This window comes from Bufo bufo, chromosome 6, assembly GCF_905171765.1.
Source record: "Bufo bufo chromosome 6, aBufBuf1.1, whole genome shotgun sequence".
NCBI lineage: Eukaryota > Metazoa > Chordata > Amphibia > Anura > Bufonidae > Bufo > Bufo bufo.
Window position 1 is genome coordinate 403,402,634 of NC_053394.1, and position 24,009 is coordinate 403,426,642.

A 24,009-nucleotide genomic window follows, 5' to 3' on the forward strand; every position below is an offset into this window, starting at 1 on the left:
TTTCCGAGCCCTCACAGAGTAACAAGGGCCAAAATAACATCTTACCCGAGAGAAGGGTCGTAGGGGCCACCTACTCTAAAGAACTCCTGGGCACAATCAAAGAAGGATATGAAAATGACCCCTTCCTCTCCCACCCCACAGGCAATGTCAGCCTTACGTTTAAGAACGGTCATTGGTTTCATCAGGACCTACAACTATATGTACCAGAAATCGCACGGCTCGAAGTGCTCAAACTCAACCATGACTCCAAGGTGGCCGGCCATTTTGGCACAAGAAAGACCCAGGAGCTTCTCTCCCGCTCCTTCTGGTGGCCAACATACAAGGAGGACATCAAGAGGTACATCTCCTCGTGCACGGTCTGTGCCCGCAATAAGACTCCTTGTTCCTCTCCCGTGGGTCTGTTACAACCCCTCCCGATTCCCTCCCGCCCCTGGGGCTCGATCTCCATGGACTTTGTGGTAGACCTTCCTCCTTCAAAAGGGATGAACACCATCCTGGTCGTGGTCGACCGTCTCACCAAGATGGCCCATTTCATCCCCTACAAAGGCCTACCCACAGCCAAACAGACGGCCGATCTTATTCTCAGAGAGGTCTTCAGGCTGCATGGGATCCCGGACGACGTGGTCTCCGACCGAAGCGTACAATTTGCCTCAAAGTTCTGGAAGAACTTCTGCCTGGCGCTCGGGGTTAAAGTGAACCTGTCCTCTGCTTTCCACCCTCAGTCAAACGGGCAGACGGAGAGAACTAATCAGACCCTAGAGCAATACCTACGCTGTTTCAGCTCCCACCTGCAGGATGACTGGCTTGATCATCTCCCCACGGCCGAGTTCGCCTACAACAATGCTGAGCACAGCTCAACCAAGCACAGCCCCTTCTTTGCTAACACAGGCTCGCACCCGGTGTTCATTCCCCACCTACCCGTTGCCTCCACCCTCCCAGCAGTGGCCGAACGCCTAACAACCCTACAGGAGGCACAAGAGAACATTATAGACAACCTCCAGCTTGCCCAGAGGCGCTTTAAACAGGGAGCAGACAGACGTCGCAAACCCACCCCGGGCTTTCATGTGGGAGACAAGGTGTGGCTGTCCACCAGGAACCTCAGATTGAAGGTCCCCTCCAAAAAATTTGCCCAAAGATACATGGGTCCGTTCCGGATCACCGCACAAATCAACGAGGTCACGTTCCGGCTCGACCTCCCGGACTCCATTAGGGTGCACCCTGTCTTCCATTGCTCTCTCCTCAAGCCATACGTGGAGAACACCTTCACAGGCCGCCACTCGCCCCCTCCACCACCTGTGAGGATACAGGGTGAAGAAGAATACGTTGTCGCAAAGATTCTCGACTCGAGGATCCACCGGGGAAGACTACAATACCTAATTGGGTGGGAGGGTTGCCCTCCCGAGGATAACTCCTGGGAGCGAGAAGAAAATGTCCACGCCCCCAGACGGTGTATTCGGCGACGGAGCGTCTCCCTTGCCGCAGACCATGTAGTCGCGCCTCAGCTGTCGCACAGCGGTTGGGGTCGTCGAAGACTTGGCTCATGGCGGTGATGACCAGCCACATCCCAGGCGGTAGCCCTGCTTACTAGGCTACCGTCCTCTCTGGACATTCCTCCCTGAAGCCTATTAGTTAACCTCAGTCTTGCCTAGCCTTGCTCATTACCCTTGATTCCCCACACCTGGTACTTCCCTATATAGTCCAGCCCCTTGCACTCCAGTTTGCTGATTATTGAGCTCCTGAGCCTTGATCAAGCTTCTCCTCATCTGTTGCTCTTGCTACCGCTGGAAGTCCACTGCTGACCAGGAATTGCCTACCAACTACTCTTCTGCCTTATCCCTACCTACTGAACTGCTACCACTGTTGCCATCCGGATTGTCTGACCACGCTTACTACCTGCCTGCGGTCCTTGCCACTGGGCTCCACTCCTACCTCCAGCCAGCGGTCCTCTGACTCAGGTGAGCCTGTAGGACTGTTACACACTCTTGGAAAAAGCGCGCTGCTCTCCTGTTTCCGATCCACGTGGTCTGAAAGTGCCACGTGATGCTGTGACATCAGTAGGTCCTTGCCAAGGATAGTATTTAAAAACAAGAAAAAGACAAAAAGACACAGCGCCTCATGTGTGGTATCACCTCATAGATAATACAGTTGTATGGTGCGTAATTCGCTTACCGGATGCTGTTGTGAGGAGTCACACCACTGTATATTATGCCTCAGCTGGTATCTATCCCCTCCAGTATCGGGGAGTGCCGTGCTGCTGCCGGGGCCTCTTCCTGTCTCGATAGTTCCAGGAAAGGTTGTATAGAGAAGATCATAAAACAAGTGTGTGAAACCATTTTTCGGCATATACAGTTGCAAGAAAAAGTATGTGAACCCTTTGGAATGATATGGATTTCTGCACAAATTGGTTATAAAATGTGATCTGATCTTCATCTAAGTCACAACAATAGACAATCACAGTCTGCTTAAACTAATAACACACAAAGAATTAAATGTTACCATGTTTTTATTGAACACACCAGATAAACATTCACAAAGCAGATGGAAAAAGTATGTGAACCCTTGGATTTAATACTTGGTTGAACCTCCTTAGGCAGCAATACCTTCAACCAAACGTTTCCTGTAGTTGCAGATCAGACGTGCACAACGGTCAGGAGTAATTCTTGACCATTCCTCTTTATAGAACTATTTCAGTTCAGCAATATTCTTGGGATGTCTGGTGTGAATCGCTTTCTTGAGGTCATGCCACAGAATCTCAATTGGGTTGAGGTCAGGACTCTGATTGGGCCACTCCAGAAGGCGTATTTTCTTCTGTTTAAGCCATTCTGTTGTTGTCTTACTTCTATGCTTTGGGTCGTTGTCCTGTTGCAACATCCATCTTCTGTTGAGCTTCAGCTGGTGGACAGATGGCCTTAAGTTCTCCTGCAAAATGTCTTGATAAACTTGGGAATTCATTTTTCCTTCGATGATAGCAATCCGTCCAGGCCCTGACGCAGCAAAGCAGCCCCAAACCATGATGCCCCCACCACCATACTTCACAGTTGGGATGAGGTTTGGATGTTGGTGTGCTGTGCCTCTTTTTCTCCACACATAGTGTTGTTTGTTTCTTCCAAACAACTTAGGCCTCTTTCACACTTGCGTTGTCCGGATCCGGCGTGTACTCCACTTGCCGGAATTACACTCCGGATCCGGAAAAACGCAAGTGTACTGAAAGCATTTGAAGACTGAACCGTCTTCCAAATGCGTTCAGTGTTACTATGGCACCCAGGACGCTATTAAAGTCCTGGTTGCCATAGTAGGAGCGGGGAGCGGTATACTTACAGTCCGTGCGGCTCCCGGGGCGCTCCAGAATGACGTCAGAGCGCCCCATGCGCATGGATGACGTGATCCATGCGATCACGTGATCCATGCACTTGGGGCGCCCTGACGTCACTCTGGAGCGCCCCGGGAGCCGCACGAACGGTAAGTATGCTGCTCCCCCGCTCCCCGCTACACTTTACCATGGCTGCCAGGACTTTAGCGTCCCGGCAGCCATGGTAACCATTCAGAAAAAGCTAAATGTCGGCTCCGGCAATGCGCCGAAACGACGTTTAGCTTAAGGCCGGATCCGGATCAATGGCTTTCAATGGGCATTAATTCCGGATCCGGCCTTGCGGCAAGTGTTCCGGATTTTTGGCCGGAGCAAAAAGCGCAGCATGCTGCGGTATTTTCTCCGGCCAAAAAACGTTCCGTTCCGGAACTGAAGACATCCTGATGCATCCTGAACGGATTTCTCTCCATTCAGAATGCATTAGGATAATCCTGATCAGGATTCTTCCGGCATAGAGCCCCGACGACGGAACTCTATGCCGGAAGACAAGAACGCAAGTGTGAAAGAGCCCTAAGGCTACTTTCACACTTGCGTTGTTCTTTTCCGGCATAGAGTTCCGTCACAGGGGCTCTATACCGGAAAAGAACTGATCAGTTTTATCCCCATGGATTCTGAATGGAGAGTAATCCGTTCAGTTTGCATCAGGATGTCTTCAGTTCAGTCGTTTTGACTGATCAGGCAAAAGAGAAAACCGTAGCATGCTACGGTTTTATCTCCGGCTAAAAACACTGAAGACTTGCCTGAATGCTGGATACGGCATTTTTTCCCATAGGAATGTATTAGTGCCGGATCCGTCCTTCCGGTATGCGCATGCGCAGACTGAAAAAAAGGTGAAAAAATAAATGCCGGATCCGTTTTTGCCGGATGACACCGGAAAGACGGATCCGGCATTTCAATGCATTTTTTCGACTGATCAGGCATTTTTAAGACTGATCAGGATCCTGATCAGTCTTACTAATGCCATCAGTTAGCATACATTTTGCCTGATCCGGCAGGCAGTTCCGGCGACGGAACTGCTTGCCGGATCTCTCTGCCGCAAGTGTGAAAGTAGCCTAAACTTTGGTTTCATCTGTCCACAGAATATTTTGCCAGTACTGCTGTGGAACATCCAGGTGCTCTTGTGCAAACTGTAAACGTGTAGCAATGTTTTTTTGGGACAGCAGTGGGTTCCTCTGTGTTATCCTCCCATGAAATCCATTCTTGTTTAGTGTTTTACGTATCGTAGATTCGCTTACAGGTATGTTAGTATATGCCAGAGACTTTTGTAAGTCTTTAGTTGACACTCTAGGATTCTTCTTCACCTCATTGAGCAGTCTGCGCTGTGCTCTTGCAGTCATCTTTACAGGATGGCCACTCCTATGGAGAGTAGCAGCAGTGCTGAACTTTCTCCATTTATAGAAAATTTGTCTTACCGTGGACTGATGAACAGCAAGGCTTTTGGAGATACTTTTATAACCCTTTCCAGCTTTATGCAAGTCAACAATTCTTAATCGTAGGTCTTCTGAGAGCTCTTTTGTGCGAGGCATCATTCACATCAGGCAATGCTTCTTGTGAAAAGCAAACCCGGAACTCGTGTTTTTTTTTTTATAGGGCAGGGCAGCTGTAACCAACACCTCCAATCTCATCTCATTGATTGGACTCCAATTAGCTCTTGGAGATGTCATTAGTCTAGGGGTTCACATACTTTTTCCACCTGCACTGTGAATGTTTACATGGTGTGTTCAATAAAAACATGGTAACATTTAATTATTTGTGTGTTATTAGTTTAAGCAGACTGTGATTGTCTATTGTTGTGACTTAGATGAAGATCAGATCACATTATATGACCAATTTGTGCAGAAATCCATATCATTCCAAAGGGTTCACATACTTTTTCTTGCAACTGTAGATGAATCCTCAGGATTGATAATATTCTTTTATTGAGTTTAGTATTTAGCCATTACCATATTAGGCTTTACCGTGCTGGTTGTGATCGGTGCTCATGACCTGAAGTTTGTGTATGGCATCAGGATGGAATTACAGTGTGTATGTAGCAGAGCTGTGTCTGTGTGATGTGTATGTAGCAGAGCTGTGTCTGTGTGATGTGTATGTAGCAGAGCTGTGTCTGTATGATGTGTATGTAGCGGTACCGGGGTGCCCACTGTATCGGCCTCTGGATTCTGTAAGAAAAAGCGTGAAAAATCAAAACAAGACAAAGCATCGGCCGAAACATTACTCACTCCTTCCACAAACAAAACATGAAAATGAAACCCCTGCTCCAGAGCTATCCAGGTCAATCTGCGCATGAAAGACATGATGAGTAAAGATTTGGATCTACCCTTGTTGATGATCTCTGCAGTCGCTATGTTGTCAGTGTGGAAAACCACTGTGTGACCCGACCACCTTTGCCCCCAAACTACAGCAGCTGCTACGATAGGATAAATCTCAAACAATGCCGAAGTCTGAGAAAAACCCGGCATCTGTAGTACCTCGGCGGGCCATGGGCCAGCCAACCAATGAGAGCCAAATATGGCGAAACCTCCTGAGGCTGCCGCATCTGAAAACACATATGGAGAATTGGCGGTGGCCCTAGGAACAAACATCGAAATACCATTCCACCCGCTCAGAAATCTGTCCCACATGAACAGATCTGCCCGGGCGTTGGCACCTAGATGAACTGATGCGTCCAAATCATGAGTTTCCTGCAATAAAACTAACAATCTAGAAATAAACGATCTACCCTGAGGAATGATCCTCATGGCAAAATTTTACATGCCCAACAGAGACTGTAACTCTCTCTTAGTACAAACCTGTGAAATAACCAAGGAACGAACACCTAATTTGATCCTGTTGAGCTTCTCTTGGGGCAGACTAGCCTTCATCTTGCGTGAATTTAAGGAGATCCCTAAAAACATGATCACTTGTGCAGGCCCCTCTGTCTTGTGGTCAAAAGAACTTGTAAATCAACGGGCACCTGTGAGGGGTTTTCAATCAACAGAAAATCGTCAAGGTAATGAATGATATTATGGCAACCACGTACTTCCAACAAAATCCACTCCAGAGCCTGCGCTAACTTGTCAAAAATACTGGGGCTACTTTTGGAACCAAATGTCAATTTGGTGGCAAAATAATATTCATCTCTCCACTTGATGCCATGCTACTGCCAGAGAGATGGTCTAATAGGAAATAATTTGAACGCATCAGAAATGTCTGCTTTGGACAGCCAAGAACCCCTACCTGTTTGAAGAATGACCTGGATAGCCTGGTCCACAGAAGCATATTTCAGAGAGAATTCCTCTGACGGAATCAATGAATTGAGACTTGGAACGTGAGAGGAATGAGGAGCAGACAAATCATAAATCAACCGAAATGTATTTGAATACTTCCCCTGCACCACCCCCACCGGGCTCACCCTCCATGTGTGAAAAGGAGGGGACTCAAAAGGACCTATGACGAAGCCCTTCTCCAACTCACTCTTTAACAGTTTGTCCACTAAACCTGCATGTTTGAAAGCAGACTGTAGATTTGGACATTCAAACGTATGCTGCAGCAAGGTGATGAGCCCGGTGTGAAATCCTTGGGAAAACCCTTCCACCAGGAAAGATTGGAACGGTTGAACTGGGTGAAGCCGTAGTAGCCAGGCTAAGAGCTCCACTTCCACCCAGCTCAGTCATGCCAAGGATTTCAAAGTACACGCCGTAACAGGATGCGCCCTGAAACAAGTTGCACAGACATGCAATAACCTCTACTGACTGTAGTTACAAGTAGAGTAATTAAAGTTGTTACAAAGCTGTGCTTTCCCCAAGCAATGAATCGGTCTGCCCAGTTTGTCGTACTGTACTGCCTGCTGACTAGAGCCCGGGGTGCTTTGACTTATGGAGGTACTGGGAACAGCTGTAAGGTCAGCCAATGTACACCAAGTGGTAGTGTGGGCAGGAGACTGACATGTTGCACACAACGGAGATTTCAAACTGGCGAAGTGCCTGCAAAACAGCTCCAGGTCAATGTTGCTCCAGTTTTTAACTACCTGAAACTGAGCCCAAATGGCTGCCGCTTTGGCCGAGAAGGACCTGTGATAGTCATAGAACACCGATCCCCCATACTTATGTGCCAGATCCACCACCCTATAAAGGTAAGTGTCAAGTTCTTCTCTCCTGTGGGGGCTGGCGGAACACAACACATCCTTAAAAAGACTGAAAGCCAGCACGAATTCAGCCAGTGACAGCTTGCGACTAAGCCTGGGGTCCTTGGTCTTAAGCACCACCGACACCTCGCCACAGCCAAAGGATTTGTTCTCCGCCACGTCATGGGACGCTATTAACAAGGATGCCAAATTGACATCCTTGCCCTCCAAAATATCCTTTTTAATGCTTGACAAAATAAACTGGCGCTACCAAAGGTACCACCCCACCCTGTAACGGATTAGCTGTTGCCAACAAAGTAGGTATAGTACCTGCCACCGCAGCCAGAGGTGCCACAACACCAGCCGGCCCGACTACCTGAGGGGGGTCACGACGCTTCTCCATCACCTCCATCCGGGTTTGTAAATCCTGAATGGAAGTCGTGAGAGTTTTCAACACTGCATGGATCTGCACCAACGAAGTGTTGATGGAAGTGTCGTTGCTCGTGGAAGGCCTGGCTGGTGCTGCACTAGGGAAAAGCAACTTGAACAGTTCCGCCTTTCTGGCTGTAGCTGCGAACGGAATGCCTCTTCTTAAAAGTTCAGCCATCAGCTTTGGCACTGTCCATGGCACTGGATGGGACGCTGCCTTGTTCGGACCCTCTGCCTGGAGATGGAGGCAAGGACGCGAACTCCTCAATGTCAGAAGGCTGAGACATGACCACTGAAACAACAGAACAAAACAAATTGTGATACATGCGCCCTGCTGCCCGCGTGCTAGGCAGACAAGGTGACAGACTTAACCCCCCTCTCACCATGCAGGGTGTAAGAAACGTATGCGAATGCCAATGAGGCCGACACAAAGTATGTTAGTCGTTTCCACTAACGTATGAAAAAGCAAGCCCGAGTTTTAATCTGCGAAGTGACAGATCAATTATAAACGAATACTGCGGGCTGACGTACCTACGGACGTGGCAGGTAATGTATAAGAATAGGAATTGTGGAAAACTGACCGTATGACGTATGGAACTAGTCTACGAAATATGAGACAACGTATGCCTGTCCCCCGTGACAGAGTGCAGTTGTATCTGTGCATGAGACCACCCTCCGCTGCATATACATGTAAGTACTCACTGCAATTAAATTTTTATATATATATTTATTTATTTATTTTCTACCTAAATATTGGTGTATGTTTTTTTTTTTTTTGCTTTTTTACGTCAAGAGCTAATCAATGTGTGCAAAATACCAGCTAAGATAAGCATGTAGTGTATGAGGTGACGCATGATGTGCCCAAACCTGGAGAATGCCTGCAAGCAGCCCCGATTAACAGAAGCTAGTAAAAAGCAGTTGCCCTTGCACTGACAATCATGCCCAGTTGACTTGCGACCATACGCACAAATTTGGAAATGCCCTTTAAGAACTGATTTCAGAAAATGACATCTAAGCAAACATTTGAGCCAAGTGCATGGCAATGCTGACCCCTAGTGCTCAACCCGGAACTGCATGTTAAAAAAAAAAAACATTCCTCCAACCTACAGTAGATCCCCCTCCCTCCCTCCCTGCCTCCCTCACCTTCCCCCCTCACCTTCCCACACACAGTTCCACAAACCCGAAAGGTCCGATGGTAAATCCTTGGAAAACCCTTGAAGATGAAGTGGGAGAGCCCGGCTTCTGCAACACTCCGTCTCGTGGAGCGCTCGTAGATGTGTCACCGCCACTTCTGTGAGAAGGTCTGACAGACGTCCTTCTCTACCTCTTGCATGATGTTCTTTGTTTTGGTTTCACTTTCTCATCTCATTTTCTTCTCCCAGGTGTCACCTATTTAGACTAATCCTCTTTCCTTTATATTCCTTCCCATACTGCCGCACTTTGCAGTTTATACTACTTCCTGGATTGAAGTGTTCACTGCTGGAGGCTTCTGCTGCTGCTTGTTCAGATAAGTCCTTTTATGTATTGTGTTTCCTTGCTGGCTTGATTCTAGGTGACCCTGACTCCCTCCGTATGAAGTGCAGGGAGCCGGTGGTCGTGTGCCCTCACTATTATAGGGTTTTCAGGTGTCACACAGTCTAGGTACGGGGGCATACAATCGTCTACCTTTGAGACCCTTGTATGTGCTTAGCAGTCAGGGTGAGCTCTTAGGGTTTTATAAAGGTCACCTATATGCTCCTTAGTTTGGGATCAAGCCAGTGGGACATTTATTCATAACTTCCAGCTATCTGCAACATCATCCGTGACAAGATGACGTCACTGACCCGGAAGTACAGAGGACGTCCGTGACCTGCCGACGTGCTGCCCCTGTGAGCCGTGCCGGCTATGAAGGCACCGGCTCCTCCCACAAATCCAGGCTACCTACGGCCAGCCTTCATACTTGTCGTCACAAGGACAGACTTATAAACCTAGGGACCATAGGAGAGATGGCCCAGATGAAGACCATTAAGATGACCTTGCCAGTATCTCTGTCCTACAGTGGTACACAGTTTACCATTCCAGCCCTTATAGACTTTGGCTCGACAGGAAGCATCCTGCATCAGGCCTTGGTAAACTAGTACTGTTTGCCTGTCCAGAGCCAGAAGAAGCCCTTGATGCTGACCTGTGTCAATGGAAAGGCTCTTTCTGAAACCATCTAGTACGTCACTGAGCTGTTGGAGCTTCAAGTGGGCGCGTACCTTTTTTGAGAAAATTTCCCTGTATACTTATGTTTACCTGTCCACTTCTGCTGGGACTGTTTTGGCTCCATCTACACAATCTGGTTTGCGACTGGAACTCTGGGCAGATTCTTCACTGGAGTTCTGCTTGTCATTCCCAGTGCTTGATTACTATGCAGATGGTCAGGAATAAACCTGTACCCCAACATCCGCAAGATACACCTTTTACATATGTCAGCTGTACAGATGTCTTCCTCAAAAGGAGGGCTGGAAACCTGTCAACATTTCTTAGTTGTCTGTCCCCGGTCTGTGTCTAAAGCCCAAACTAAGTCTGAACATATCAAGAAGCTTGGTGAGGGGTGTTATTTAAAAATATTTCTGGAGTAAAGTGTCTTTCTCTTCTGGAGTACCAGTGGCAGACTCTAGTGCCATTAATTGTTTTTCAGATTCAGCCTGTGACTAAGCCTACAGCATGTATGAACAGAGTTGATATACCAGTTTGTCATAACCAATATTCCAAATATAATGGAATGTCTGCAAGACTCCAGACCAAAGAAGAGAATAAATAAGGAGAAGGAGGGGGGGTGTATGAACTGTGGCTTACTGTATGTCCGCCAATCCACTCTCTATGCTCAGTTCAGTGTATCTCACTACCTCAGGTTCAGCACTGTACACCCTTTTTCTCCTTGCTCAGGGTTGCTCTCCAGCTGCTGACTAATAGTTCATCAAGTCTGCTGTAAATTGGTACGCCCGTCTGAAAGAGACCTAAGGCTGGGTTCAGACCTGAGCGTATTTGATATGCGCGTTTAACGCGCGTTTTTGTCGCGCGTTTTTATGCGCGTTTTTTGCAATAGTAAACGCGCGTTTGACGCGCGTTTGTGTGATAGACTGCAGTGTCCTATGGCCACAAACGCGCGTCAAAACGCCCCAAAGAAGCTCAAGAACTTGTTTGAGCGTAGGGCGTTTTTCAGCGCGTTCAAACGCGCTGTAAAACGCTCAAGTGAGAACCAGGGACATAGGGAAGCATTGGTTTTCATGTGTTGAGCGTTTTACAGCGCGTTTGAACGCGCTGTAAAACGCTCAAGTGTGAACCCAGCCTAAGAGTTAGCATGATTCCTCTAGTACTCAACTCTGGTGTTCTTGATCCTCGTCGGGCCAGCACCTTACCACTCCTGGGTGTTTGGTACAGTGGATCAACATCCACAGATTGTAACATTTCTACTGAGTTAGGGCTCATTCAGACGGCCGTATGCTATCCGCAAAAATGCGGATCCGTTTTTTTTAAGGATTAGATGCTGACCCATTCACTTCTATGGGGCCCTTTTCTATTCCACGGTTCCGCAAAACAAATGAAACATGTTCTATACTTGTTCGTGAAAATCAGGACATGGCCCCATTGAAGTCTATAGGTCCGCAAAAATACTGAATGCTATCCGTTTTTTTCCGGACATGCTGAACTGTTCGAAAAAAAAACGGATCCGCATTTTTTGCGGATAGCATGCGGCCGTCTGAATGAGCCCTTAGTAGTAGACTCTGCAGAGACAATTGAGTTAACAGTATTCAGAAGAAACATTAGTTTCATGACTTCAATCTATGGATGGATTATGGATGCCAAACTACGAAATACCCAGAATTAAGGGAAATTTTGGAGAGGAGATTTAGTCAAAACATATCTTTTCAGGATGATCAGGATCATTTATTAACTGCAGTTCAATAGTTTCATGATGCACAATTTCACATGATTAGGTTTAAAAGGGGACCCATTAGCAGTCACTATTTCAACCAGTGAAGATGTTGGATGTGGTCAATATGATTAACAAACCAATCTTAATGTCCATAAAATTTCCAGCTGCCCCAGAATCCAACATTATCCAGTAGTGTAATATTGTTAATATGAAAGGATGGTTTTCTATAATGGAATATGCCCTAACAAAGTCTGGGATCCATGGCTCAATAAATCACTATTTTTACACAAAATGCTCTCCCTTAACCTTGTAGGTTCTGAGGCAACTACATAACATGAGTGGGGAAGTGTACAGTAGAGGTGTGTAGGGGGTGTAAATCTCACCTGGTTTCCAGTTTAGTTGGGTGAGAAATCCAGAGATGTGTTTTGGTTCAGCAAGGCATAGCTTGCTGGAGATGGTTTAAGTTATATGGGCTGGATTTCTTTGAACTGGGAGACAGGTTGGTAGTGGGAGTCTCTCAGTCCACACCCACAGTCCAGTACAAGTATTCCCCTGGCCAGCTACAATAATCACTTAGGGAAAAAGCAATCCTCAGTGTGTGTTGGTGGGAGGAGAGAAGGAAGACTGCAGAGGCTGTGTGTGATCCCAGCTAGGAGGGCTGGGGGGGGCTGAGTTTGGAGGGTCTGGTGATGCCTGGAGAAGAGGGGCATCACATGGTCAGAATCGTGAGGATTGGTGGACCGAGACCCCAATGGGTTGCATTGGTCGCAGTCCGACCGCATGGCTGAGTGAAGCTGAATACTGCAGTGTGAACACTGAGCTAGAGGTGAATTAGGAAAAACCTCTGTATAGTGAGCGGCTAGCCGGGCAAGGATTTATTGTTTTGTGTTGATGTAACACGTGATGTGAAGCTGCGACTTCACAATGCCAAGTGATGGCAGACTTGGAAGTTTGATGTGCTATGTGACCAATAAAACACCATTTGAGCTTGAAAACCCCCTGTTTGATGAGAAGTCTGTCATTGCCGTCCCAGGCAGAGAGAGCAATCCTTACACATGCAACAAATAACAAAAGATAAATTCAAACACAACTATACAAGTTTTTAAGGAAATATTTTAATAATTGGAAACAAGTTTTAATATTCAGATAAATAAATTAGTGTAAAACATTCTCTGCACATGGTGGATATACAGGTGAGTTATCTGGATTCTATTTGCTTTTTGGATAAGAGACATTTATTGGTAATTACATACATTTCATAATCATCATTTACCCTATATTTTTTCTATAGTTTAACCAAAGAAAATGGCTTCTCGCCTGTGTGAGTTCTTTGATGTTTAGGAAGATGTGATTTATGGGTAAAGCATTTCCCACATTCGGAACACAAAAATGGCTTTTCCCTTGTGCACATTCTCTTGGTCTGACAAAATTTTATTTCCATTTCAAACATTTCCCACATTAAGAACATGAATATGGTTTCTCCCCTGTGTGACTCCTCTGATGTCTAACAAAATCAGATTTCCAAGTAAAACGTTTTCCACATTCAAAACATAAAAATGGCTTCTCCCCTGTGTGAATTCTCTGATGAATGAGAAGAGCTGATTTAGAACTATAATTTTTCCCACATTCTGAACATGAAAACGGCTTGTCCCCCGTGTGACGTCTCTCATGTTTAAGGAGATTTGATTTCACTGTAAAACATTTCCCACATTCTAAACATGAAAATGGCTTCTCCCCTGTGTGAGTTCTCTGATGGTAATCAAGGGTTGATTTTTGAGTAAAACATTTCCCACATTCTGGACATGAAAATGGCTTCTCCCCTGTGTGAATTCTCTGATGTCTAACAAGATCTGATTTCTGGTTGAAACATTTATTGCATTCTCTACATGTAAATAGCAATGACCTAGTGTGGCATCTCTGATGGATAACAAGATCTGATTTCTGGTTAAAACATTTCCCGCAATATGAACATGAAAACGGCTTCTCCCCTGTATGATTTCTCTTATGCCTAACAAAATCTGATTTCCAAGCAAAACCTCTCTCACATTCTGAACATGAATATGGCTTCTCTCCTGTGTGAATTCTCTGGTGCGTAACAAGAGTTTTTTTGAAAGCAAAACATTTCCCACATTCTGAACATGAAAATGGCTTCTCTTCCGCGTGTTTCATAGCATCAGATGATGGATTTTTGCTGTGAATGTCAGAGAGTACATCTGTGATAATGGCATGTTTTTCATAGGTATCTTGTGTGACAACATGATCATCTGCTTTAAAATGTGAAGACACCAGATGCTCTTCTGAGCTCCTGTTACAGTCATCTGTCAAAAAGAAAACATACTTTACAATTTTGAATAATATAATCTTAGAGTGATTTTGAAATGATATTTTATAATATTTTTGTAGAAAATGTCCTTCGAATTTGCAAAGCATGGATCAAAATTGAAAGTGTAACTGTCATGTTTTCATAAAAAAAATTATTTTTTTTGCATATGTTACTGCTGCTGCAGCATTATGCATAAAGCAATGTTTAGTTTCTTTACATACAACCTTTTTCTATGAGTTTTTCCCTTAGATACGGCTGTTTTAACCTCTACAATATCAGGATCTTCTGAAGATGGCTCTTCTGCCAGTTCTCTGAGGTCAAAACTGCCTTCCCTCACTTCCCATACAACACTTGCTTAGCAGGGCAGCTTCCTGCCAGCCAATTAGATTGGATTACTGAGATACACGCCTCCTCACTCTGAAGTCTAATGCAGTGTGGAGGACCGCCCCTCTCTCTTCTGTTTATACTAAAGGGAAGACAGACAAGCCCTAGCAATGGTCTTTTAAGGGGACAGGGGACATTAACTAAAGCTGTTATTATAAGGTAATTACAGATATTTTGGCAATCATTGACAGACTAAATCAGGTATACATGCCTAGCTCTAATAAACTAGGTCAGTTACACTGTAATTGTCGACTGAGAAACTGATGGCAAAACAGATCATTAGCTATCAGTAGACCTCCAAGCAAGGACCAGTAGATCATGACGTTAGGCCATCACGCTGTTCTCTTGTAGTTTCCACTTTTGGGTTGAAGCCAGCATCTTCATAGGTTTCAATGTGTCTACCACCACTCTTTTCTAGTGAAAGGCTCAATGGAGAATAATATAAGGACCTGTGAGTCAGTGCTATTAGGTGGTGTCTGTGTCACACAGTTCTCGATGGCTGCATGCACTTTACCACAAAACAGGGCAGAGAGGAGGAGCAGTATTGTCTCAAAGAAGCCATGACTTTAGAGCAAGTGTAAGGCTGGTATCTCATTTTTTAAAATGTATTTGTATAAAAAAGTTATTTGGACTTTTCCTTCCTTCATAATCTATTCCTAGTATTGGCTAAACCATTTACATAGACAAATGACACCAAGAACTGTTTACACAAATAGCCTAGCATATACACTGGCCCTATGAATAATAATTGTGGCTGCCATCACTACTATGGGGGCACTGGGATATCTGAAAATGGGGCATACAAAAGAATAGGCAATTGTATAATTCGCAAAACATGTTTGTCCTCAGTTTCATGGTAGATCACCTAGATCGAGCTACAGAAAAAGAATATTCTATACAGAAAATATTTGGCCATTAGGCAAACCGCCCATTGATTTAGTCAAACCAGGAATGGAGCCTACACAGAGATAAGGTATAATGGAAAGATTTTCACCACTTCTGTGTGGTTGAAGGGTTTTGGCTGACAGTCACTGCAGATCACCAAACACTGACATGTAAACTAGGCTTATTTTGAAGGAATAAATGGTTCCTTAGTTAAAAATTTGGAAATTAATGCTGTACTGAAGTATTTATAGCAGATGATAATGGAACAAGACTTGTTCACATAGGTATATTTTATATCCATATTTATGTCCATAATATAAATGATCAGAAAGTTTTATCATCTAAAATGCTAGAAAATTGAGCTTAAGAAAACTGCAATACATTTATTGTATCTGGTGAATACAATCTGTGAGTCTTCTCCGCTTTATTCAGTGGTTACTACTCACCTGGGCGGATATCTGTGGGAATGTCCTCTATACTCTGCTCATTACCACTCACATCTGTCTCTGTAACATATATAATGTTCAGATCTTCACTCGGATTCACAAGCTGTGAAATAAATATTGTAAAATTCATCAGACGGTTGAAGTCATGTTGAAGGTTTTATATGACCAGAAAACATCAGTAATTAGAATGACGACTAAAACTGACATATCAGCAGGAGCTATCTGACCCAAATATCTGCAGGTCTCCTGTACAACTCCAACCTGTTTGTTCCAAACACAGTATCCATAGTCAGAAAATTGTGAGTCGATCCAGACAACATGTAATGTCTATGGTCAGCTGCAATCCTGCCATCTCCACCTTACTCATCATACAAGGATAAAACTGTTATAGACAGTGGCTGTCGATCAACCGTGCCAATCAACTGGTCTGAATTTGGGCTTGTCTTGAGGGACTTATCCTGGCAGTCCCCTGCTTTTCACCCTTTGATCCTTATACAAGAATCTGGACTTTGCTGCAGGGGAGCCACCAAGATGATACTTCTTAGAATAGTCCCGTTGTGGTTGGCTACTGACCCATGGGGGTTAGAGACACAAGTGCAACTACAGAGAGCTCAGGAAAAGGTCAAGGCAGGCAGAGTTCATGCTAATCTGATAATCAGTCCAAAGGTCAGGGCAGGCAGGCATGAGTCAGGTCAGGTGGCAGAGATTCAAAATCCTGGAATCAGGCAGATGTCAGTACACAAGCAGACAAGCAGAGTGGAGCACCTTTTCAGGATCTACCAAGCTAGAAAAGCCTTGGGAAAGGTGCTTTAAGTATCCACAGGTTTTCAGCCATTGGCTGGTGAAGAGTGGAGTGAAGGTGCACTGTTCCTTTAAGAACGTAGGTGCTCCCACACCTTATGGATCAGAGAAGGAGCACTGGCATTCAGATGTAGGCTGCAGCCTCCAATGGGGGATACAGAACTCCAATGGCCACCCCTGCCATTGGACGTCAGTAAAGGATCATCGTGGTTTGGCCACCAGACAGTGGTAGGGTGAGTGATGCAGTGCCCGTGTCCACCCCAGATGGTGTGATGGCAGCAGACATGGAGCGACAAAAACATGTCATATAAAACAGGACTGAACACAAGATCTTTACAGCCTTCTACAGATTATAGAGAACATTTCATGATACTTTATCTCCATCTACCTGATCATCCTGTGGGACATTGTAATGTTCTTCTGAACCATCCTGTGAAAGAAGAGGACTGGGACATCTCTTCAGTGTTGTCATCTTACTGGATCTAACTGTAGGAAACACATCAAGTGACTGAGTTCATTCATTACATACAAACAATGAGAGGACACATGTATTTAGTCATGTCTATTACCTGGCGATGTGAAGGGGCGTATTTAGTCATGTCTATTACCTGGCGATGTGAAGGGGCGCTGATCCTCCATCATGACGTCCTTGTACACATCTTTGTGTCCTTCTAAATATTCCCACTCCTCCATGGAGAAATAGACGGTGACATCCTGACACCTTACAGGAACCTGACAACACAATGAAACAATTGTCACCTAGATACCTTTATAGCGTTCCTGTATAATGTCCCAGCATTCCCAGCAGTGTCACCTCTCCAGTCAGCAGCTCAATCATCTTGTTGGTGAGTTCTAGGATCTTCTCTCTATTGATTTCTTCATGTATCTGGGGGTGAGGTGGAGGCCCTGTGATTGGCCTCAGGGTTCTTCCCCATCCTTCAGACACAAGGACCTGATAATGCTTACTAGAGGTCTTCTTCACTACTGTGTAGTCCTGGTTATGGAGAGACAGTAATAAATATCACTCCATACATTTCCAGAGTCCCTCACCTCTCCAGTCATGTCCATCTGTTAGTAACATAGATAAGATGATGTAATGTGACATCATCAGAAACGCTCACCTCTCCAGTAAGCCGGAAGAGGATCTCTAGGGTGAGATTTATTATACTCTCCGCCATCTTGTCTCTGTCCATTGATGGGTCAATTAGGAGAAGGATCTTATATAGAAGATCTCCACTGAGTGGATCCTATATTGTAGGAACCTGAATGGAAAGAAGATGAGAAGATGTAAAATCCTACAAAATCCCATGTAAAATACTGTACAATTACCGGAGAAAATAAGTTGACAAATTTGCGGAGATAAAAAGTGTACCTCTTGTATTCACTCTTATTACACAGATTGAAAGAGAAGTTCAATAGCTTGTTAACCACCTCAGCCCCCAGTGCTTAAACACCCTGAAAGACCAGGCCACTTTTTACACTTCTGACCTACACTACTTTCACCATTTATTGCTCGGTCATGCAACTTACCACCCAAATGAATTTTACCTCCTTTTCTTCTCACTAATAGAGCTTTCATTTGGTGGTATTTCATTGCTGCTGACATTTTTACTTTTTTTGTTATTAATCGAAATTTAACGATTTTTTTGCAAAAAAATGACATTTTTCACTTTCAGTTGTAAAATTTTGCAAAAAAAACGACATCCATATAGAAATTTTGCTCTAAATTTATAGTTCTACATGTCTTTGATAAAAAAAAAATGTTTGGGTAAAAAAAAAATGGTTTGGGTAAAAGTTATAGCGTTTACAAACTATGGTACAAAAATGTGAATTTCCGCTTTTTGAAGCAGCTCTGACTTTCTGAGCACCTGTCATGTTTCCTGAGGTTCTATAATGCCCAGACAGTACAAACACCCCACAAATGACCCCATTTCTGAAAGTACACACACTAAGGTATTCACTGATGGGCATAGTGAGTTCATAGAACTTTTTATTTTTTGTCACAAGTTAGCGGAAAATTATGATTTTTTTTTTTTTTTTTTTTTTTCTTACAAAGTCTCATATTCCACTAACTTGTGACAAAAAATAAAAAGTTCTATGAACTCACTATGCCCATCAGCGAATACCTTGGGGTCTCTTCTTTCCAAAATGGGGTCACTTGTGGGGAAGTTATACTGCCCTGGCATTCTAGGGGCCCAAATGTGTGGTAAGGAGTTTGAAATCAAATTCTGTAAAAAATGACCAGTGAAATCCGAAAGGTGCTCTTTGGAATATGGGCCCCTTTGCCCACCTAGGCTGCAAAAAAGTGTCACACATCTGGTATCTCCGTACTCAGGAGAAGGTGGGGAATGTGTTTTGGGGTGTCATTTTATATATACCCATGCTGGGTGAGAGAAATATCTTGGCAAAAGACAACTTTTCCCATTTTTTTATACAAAGTTGTCATTTGACCAAGATATTTATCTCACCCAGCATGGGTATATGTAAAAAGACACCCCAAAACACATTCCTCAACTTCTCCTGAGTACGGGGATACCAGATGTGTGACACTTTTTTGCAGCCTAGGTGGGCAAAGGGGCCCATATTCCAAAGAGCACCTTTCGGATTTCACTCCTCATTTTTTCCTGAATTTGATTTCAAACTCCTTACCACACATTTGGGCCCCTAGAATACCAGGGCAGTATAACTACCCCACAAGTGACCCCATTTTGGAAAGAAGACACCCCAAGGTATTCCGTGAGGGGCATGGCGAGTTCCTAGAATTTTTTATTTTTTGTCACAAGTTAGTGGAAAATGATGATTTTTTTTTTTATTTTTTTTTTTCATACAAAGTCTCATATTCCACAAACTTGTGACAAAAAATAAAAACTTCCATGAACTCACTATGCCCATCAGCGAATACCTTGGGGTCTCTTCTTTCCAAAATGGGGTCACTTGTGGGGTAGTTATACTGCCCTGGCATTCTAGGGGCCCAAATGTGTGGTAAGTAGGTAAATGACCTGTGAAATCCGAAAGGTGCTCTTTGGAATGTGGGCCCCTTTGCCCACCTAGGCTGCAAAAAAGTGTCACACATCTGGTATCTCTGTATTCAGGAGAAGTTGAGGAATGTGTTTTGGGGTGTCTTTTTACATATACCCATGCTGGGTGAGATAAATATCTTGGTCAAATGCCAACTTTGTATAAAAAAATGGGAAAAGTTGTCTTTTGCCAAGATATTTCTCTCACCCAGCATGGGTATATGTAAAATGACACCCCAAAACACATTCCCCAACTTCTCCCGATTACGGAGATACCAGATGTGTGACACTTTTTTGCAGCCTAGGTGGGCAAAGGGGCCCATATTCAAAAGAGCACCTTTCGGATTTCACAGGTCATTTTTTACAGAATTTGATTTCAAACTCCTTACCACACATTTGGGCCCCTAGAATGCCAGGGCAGTATAACTACCCCACAAGTGACCCCATTTTGGAAAGAAGAGACCCCAAGGTATTCGCTGATGGGCATAGTGAGTTCATGGAACTTTTTATTTTTTGTCACAAGTTAGTGGAATATGAGACTTTGTATGAAAAAAAAAAAAAAAAAAAATCATCATTTTCCACTAACTTGTGACAAAAAATAAAAAATTCTAGGAACTCGCCATGCCCCTCACGGAATACCTTGGGGTGTCTTCTTTCCAAAATGGGGTCACTTGTGGGGTAGTTATACTGCCCTGGCATTTTCCAGGGGCCCTAATGTGTGGTAAGTAGGTAAATGACCTGTGAAATCCTAAAGGTGCTCTTTGGAATATGGGCCCCTTTGCCCACCTAGGCTGCAAAAAAGTGTCACACATGTGGTATCGCCGTATTCAGGAGAAGTTGGGGAATGTGTTTTGGGGTGTCATTTTACATATACCCATGCTGGGTGAGAGAAATATCTTGGCAAAAGACAACTTTTCCCATTTTTTTATACAAAGTTGGCATTTGACCAAGATATTTCTCTCACCCAGCATGGGTATATGTAAAATGACACCCCAAAACACATTCCCCAACTTCTCCTGAGTACGGCGATACCAGATGTGTGACACTTTTTTGCAGCCTAGATGCGCAAAGGTGCCCAAATTCCTTTTAGGAGGGCATTTTTAGACATTTGGATACCAGACTTCTTCTCACGCTTTGGGGCCCCTAGAATGCCAGAGCAGTATAAATACCCCACATGTGACCCCATTTTGGAAAGAAGACACCCCAAGGTATTCAATGAGGGGCATGGCGAGTTCATAGAAATTTTTTTTTTTTGGCACAAGTTAGCGGAAATTGATATTTTTAATTTTTTTCTCACAAAGTCTCCCGTTCCGCTAACTTGGGACAAAAATTTCAATCTTTCATGGACTCAATATGCCCCTCACGGAATACCTGGGGGTGTCTTCTTTCCGAAATGGGGTCACATGTGGGGTATTTATACTGCCCTGGCATTCTAGGGGCCCTAAAGCGTGAGAAGAAGTCTGGAATATAAATGTCTAAAAAATTTTACGCATTTGGATTCCGTGAGGGGTATGGTGAGTTCATGTGAGATTTTATTTTTTGACACAAGTTAGTGGAATATGAGACTTTGTAAGAAAAAAAAAAAAAATTCTGCTAACTTGGGCCAAAAAAATATCTGAATGGAGCCTTACAGAGGGGTGATCAATGACAGGGGGGTGATCAATGACAGGGGGGTGATCAATGACAGGGGGGGTGATCAATGACAGGGGGGGTGATCAATGACAGGGGGGTTGATCAATGACAGGGGGGTGATCAGGGAGTCTATATGGGGTGATCACCACAGTCATTGATCACGCCCCTGTAAGGCTTCATTCAGACGTCCGGATGCGTTTTGCGGATCCGATCCATCTATCAGTGCATCCGTAAAAATCATGCGGACATCTGAATGGAGCTTTACAGGGGGGTGGGGTAATCAATGACAGGGGGGTGATCAGGGAGTCTATATGGGGTGATCACCACAGTCATTGATCACTCCCCTGTAAGGCTTCATTCAGACGTCCGGATGCGTTTTGCGGATCCGATCCATCTATCAGTGGATCCGTAAAAATCATGCGGACATCTGAATGGAGCTTTACAGGGGGGTGATCAATGACAGGGGGGTGATCAGGGAGTCTATATGGGGTGATCACCACAGTCATTGATCATGCCCCTGTAAGGCTTCATTCAGACGTCCGGATGCGTTTTGCGGATCGGATCCATCTATCAGTGCATCCGTAAAAATCATGCGGACATCTGAATGGAGCTTTACAGGGGGGTGATCAATGACAGGGGGGTGATCAGGGAGTCTATATGGGGTGATCACCACAGTCATTGATCACGCCCCTGTAAGGCTTCATTCAGACGTCCGGATGCGTTTTGCGGATCGGATCCATCTATCAGTGCATCCGTAAAAATCATGCGGACATCTGAATGGAGCTTTACAGGGGGGTGATCAGGGAGTCTATATGGGGTGATCACCACAGTCATTGATCACGCCCCTGTAAGGCTTCATTCAGACGTCCGGATGCGTTTTGCGGATCGGATCCATCTATCAGTGCATCCGTAAAAATCATGCGGACATCTGAATGGAGCTTTACAGGGGGTTGATCAATGACAGGGGTGTAATCAATGACAGGGGGGTGATCAGGGAGTCTATATGGGGTGATCACCACAGTCATTGATCACGCCCCTGTAAGGCTTCATTCAGACGTCCGGATGCGTTTTGCGGATCGGATCCATCTATCAGTGCATCCGTAAAAATCATGCGGACATCTGAATGGAGCTTTACAGGGGGTTGATCAATGACAGGGGTGTAATCAATGACGGGGGGGTGATCAGGGAGTCTATATGGGGTGATAACCACAGTCATTGATCACGCCCCTGTAAGGCTTCATTCAGACGTCCGGATGCGTTTTGCGGATCCGATCCATCTATCAGTGGATCCGTAAAAATCATGCGGACGTCTGAATGGAGCTTTACAGGGGGGTAATCAATGACAGGGGGGTGATCAATGACAGGGGGGTGATCAGGGAGTCTATATGGGGTGATCAGGGGTGATCAGGGGCTAATAAGGGGTTAATAAGTGACGGGGGGGGGTGTAGTGTAGTGTAGTGGTGCTTGGTGGGACTTTACTGAGCTACCTGTGTCCTCTGGTGGTCGATCCAAACAAAGGGGACCACCAGAGGACCAGGTAGCAGGTATATTAGACGCTGTTATCAAAACAGCGTCTAATATACCTGTTAGGGGTTAAAAAAAACACATCTCCAGCCTGCCAGCGAACGATCGCCGCTGGCAGGCTGGAGATCAACTCTCTTACCTTCCGTTCCTGTGAGCGCGCGCGCCTGTGTGCGCGCGTTCACAGGAAATCTCGCCCATCGCGAGATGACGCATATATGCGTGACTCTGCGCAGGGCTGCCACCTCCGGAACGCGATCCTGCGTTAGGCGGTCCGGAGGTGGTTAAGTCAGATCCTCCATGCTTTAGTTCAAAGCATGTTGCATCGTTATTTGACAACTACAGTCAATCACGGGCTGCAGTGGAGATGTCCTTATAAATCTGTTATCCGTTAAAACAGTTCCTAAATCTAGAGCTATGACAGAAATCTCACAAATTGCTTAAAGCAAGTAGTGATAATATTGGAACATTTCAGCAAAACAGGGAGCGCAAGGTAGAAACATAAACAGTGCAAATAAAATCCACAACATTTTTTAAATAAAACTTTAGGTGCTAAGCTCCTTTTTTTAAAAAAATTTAAGAATGTTGCTTGTTCTCATTTTGAAAGGTTACATCCTTCAGGCCAAACTTCTGTCAGTTCTCATATTTGACCTCTGATGGAAGGTAAAGATAGTTGGGTATTATCCTGAAGCTATTAGTTCTGATATACTAGTTTCCTTTCTCTTCCTGGTTCCATCCAGTGTTTCCTTTCTCTTCCTGCTTCCATCCAGTGTTTCCTTTCTCTTCCTGGCTCCATCCAGTGTTTCCTTTCTCTTCCTGGCTCCATCCAGTGTTTCCTTTCTCTTCCTGGCTTCATCCAGTGTTTCCTTTCTCTTCCTGGCTCCATCCAGTGTTTCCTTTCTCTTCCTGGCTCCATCCAGTGTTTCCTTTCTCTTCCTGGCTCCATCCAGTGTTTCCTTTCTCTTCCTGGCTTCATCCAGTGTTTCCTTTCTCTTCCTGGTTCCATCCAGTGTTTCCTTTCTCTTACTGGTTCCATTCAGTGTTTGCTTTCTTTTCCGGGGTCCATCCAGTGTTTGCTTTCTCTTTTGGGGTCTACTCAGTGTTTGCCTTTCCTTCCTTGTTCCATCCAGTGTTTGCTTTCTCTTCTCTCTTGCATCTAGTAACTCTCAAAAATTTTGGGATATTTGGCTTGTGGGTGAAA

General features: G+C 44.8%; 3 protein-coding genes across 11 annotated transcripts in view; 1 reads left to right on the forward strand and 2 right to left on the reverse strand.

Annotated features, from left to right (window-relative positions):
* LOC121004457 (oocyte zinc finger protein XlCOF6-like) overlaps positions 1-24,009 on the reverse strand; it is a 1,031,731-nt gene that overhangs the window by 319,764 nt on the left and 687,958 nt on the right. Inside the window, exons 1-2 of one of the 3 annotated variants that reach the window (XM_040436684.1) lie at positions 17,247-17,298; positions 17,027-17,124 (exon numbers count right to left, since the gene is read on the reverse strand). The exons of the other annotated variants lie outside the window; for them this stretch is intronic. Of the exons in view, the coding sequence (XP_040292618.1) occupies positions 17,027-17,124; positions 17,247-17,280 (132 nt within the window). The 5' untranslated portion in view covers positions 17,281-17,298. Of the gene's footprint in view, positions 1-17,026; positions 17,125-17,246; positions 17,299-24,009 lie in introns of those variants that run through there. 3 annotated transcript variants of the gene reach the window in all.
* LOC121004456 (oocyte zinc finger protein XlCOF6-like) overlaps positions 1-24,009 on the forward strand; it is a 224,383-nt gene that overhangs the window by 136,257 nt on the left and 64,117 nt on the right. The window lies entirely within an intron of this gene.
* LOC121004526 (gastrula zinc finger protein XlCGF66.1-like) overlaps positions 1-24,009 on the reverse strand; it is an 818,554-nt gene that overhangs the window by 33,683 nt on the left and 760,862 nt on the right. The window lies entirely within an intron of this gene.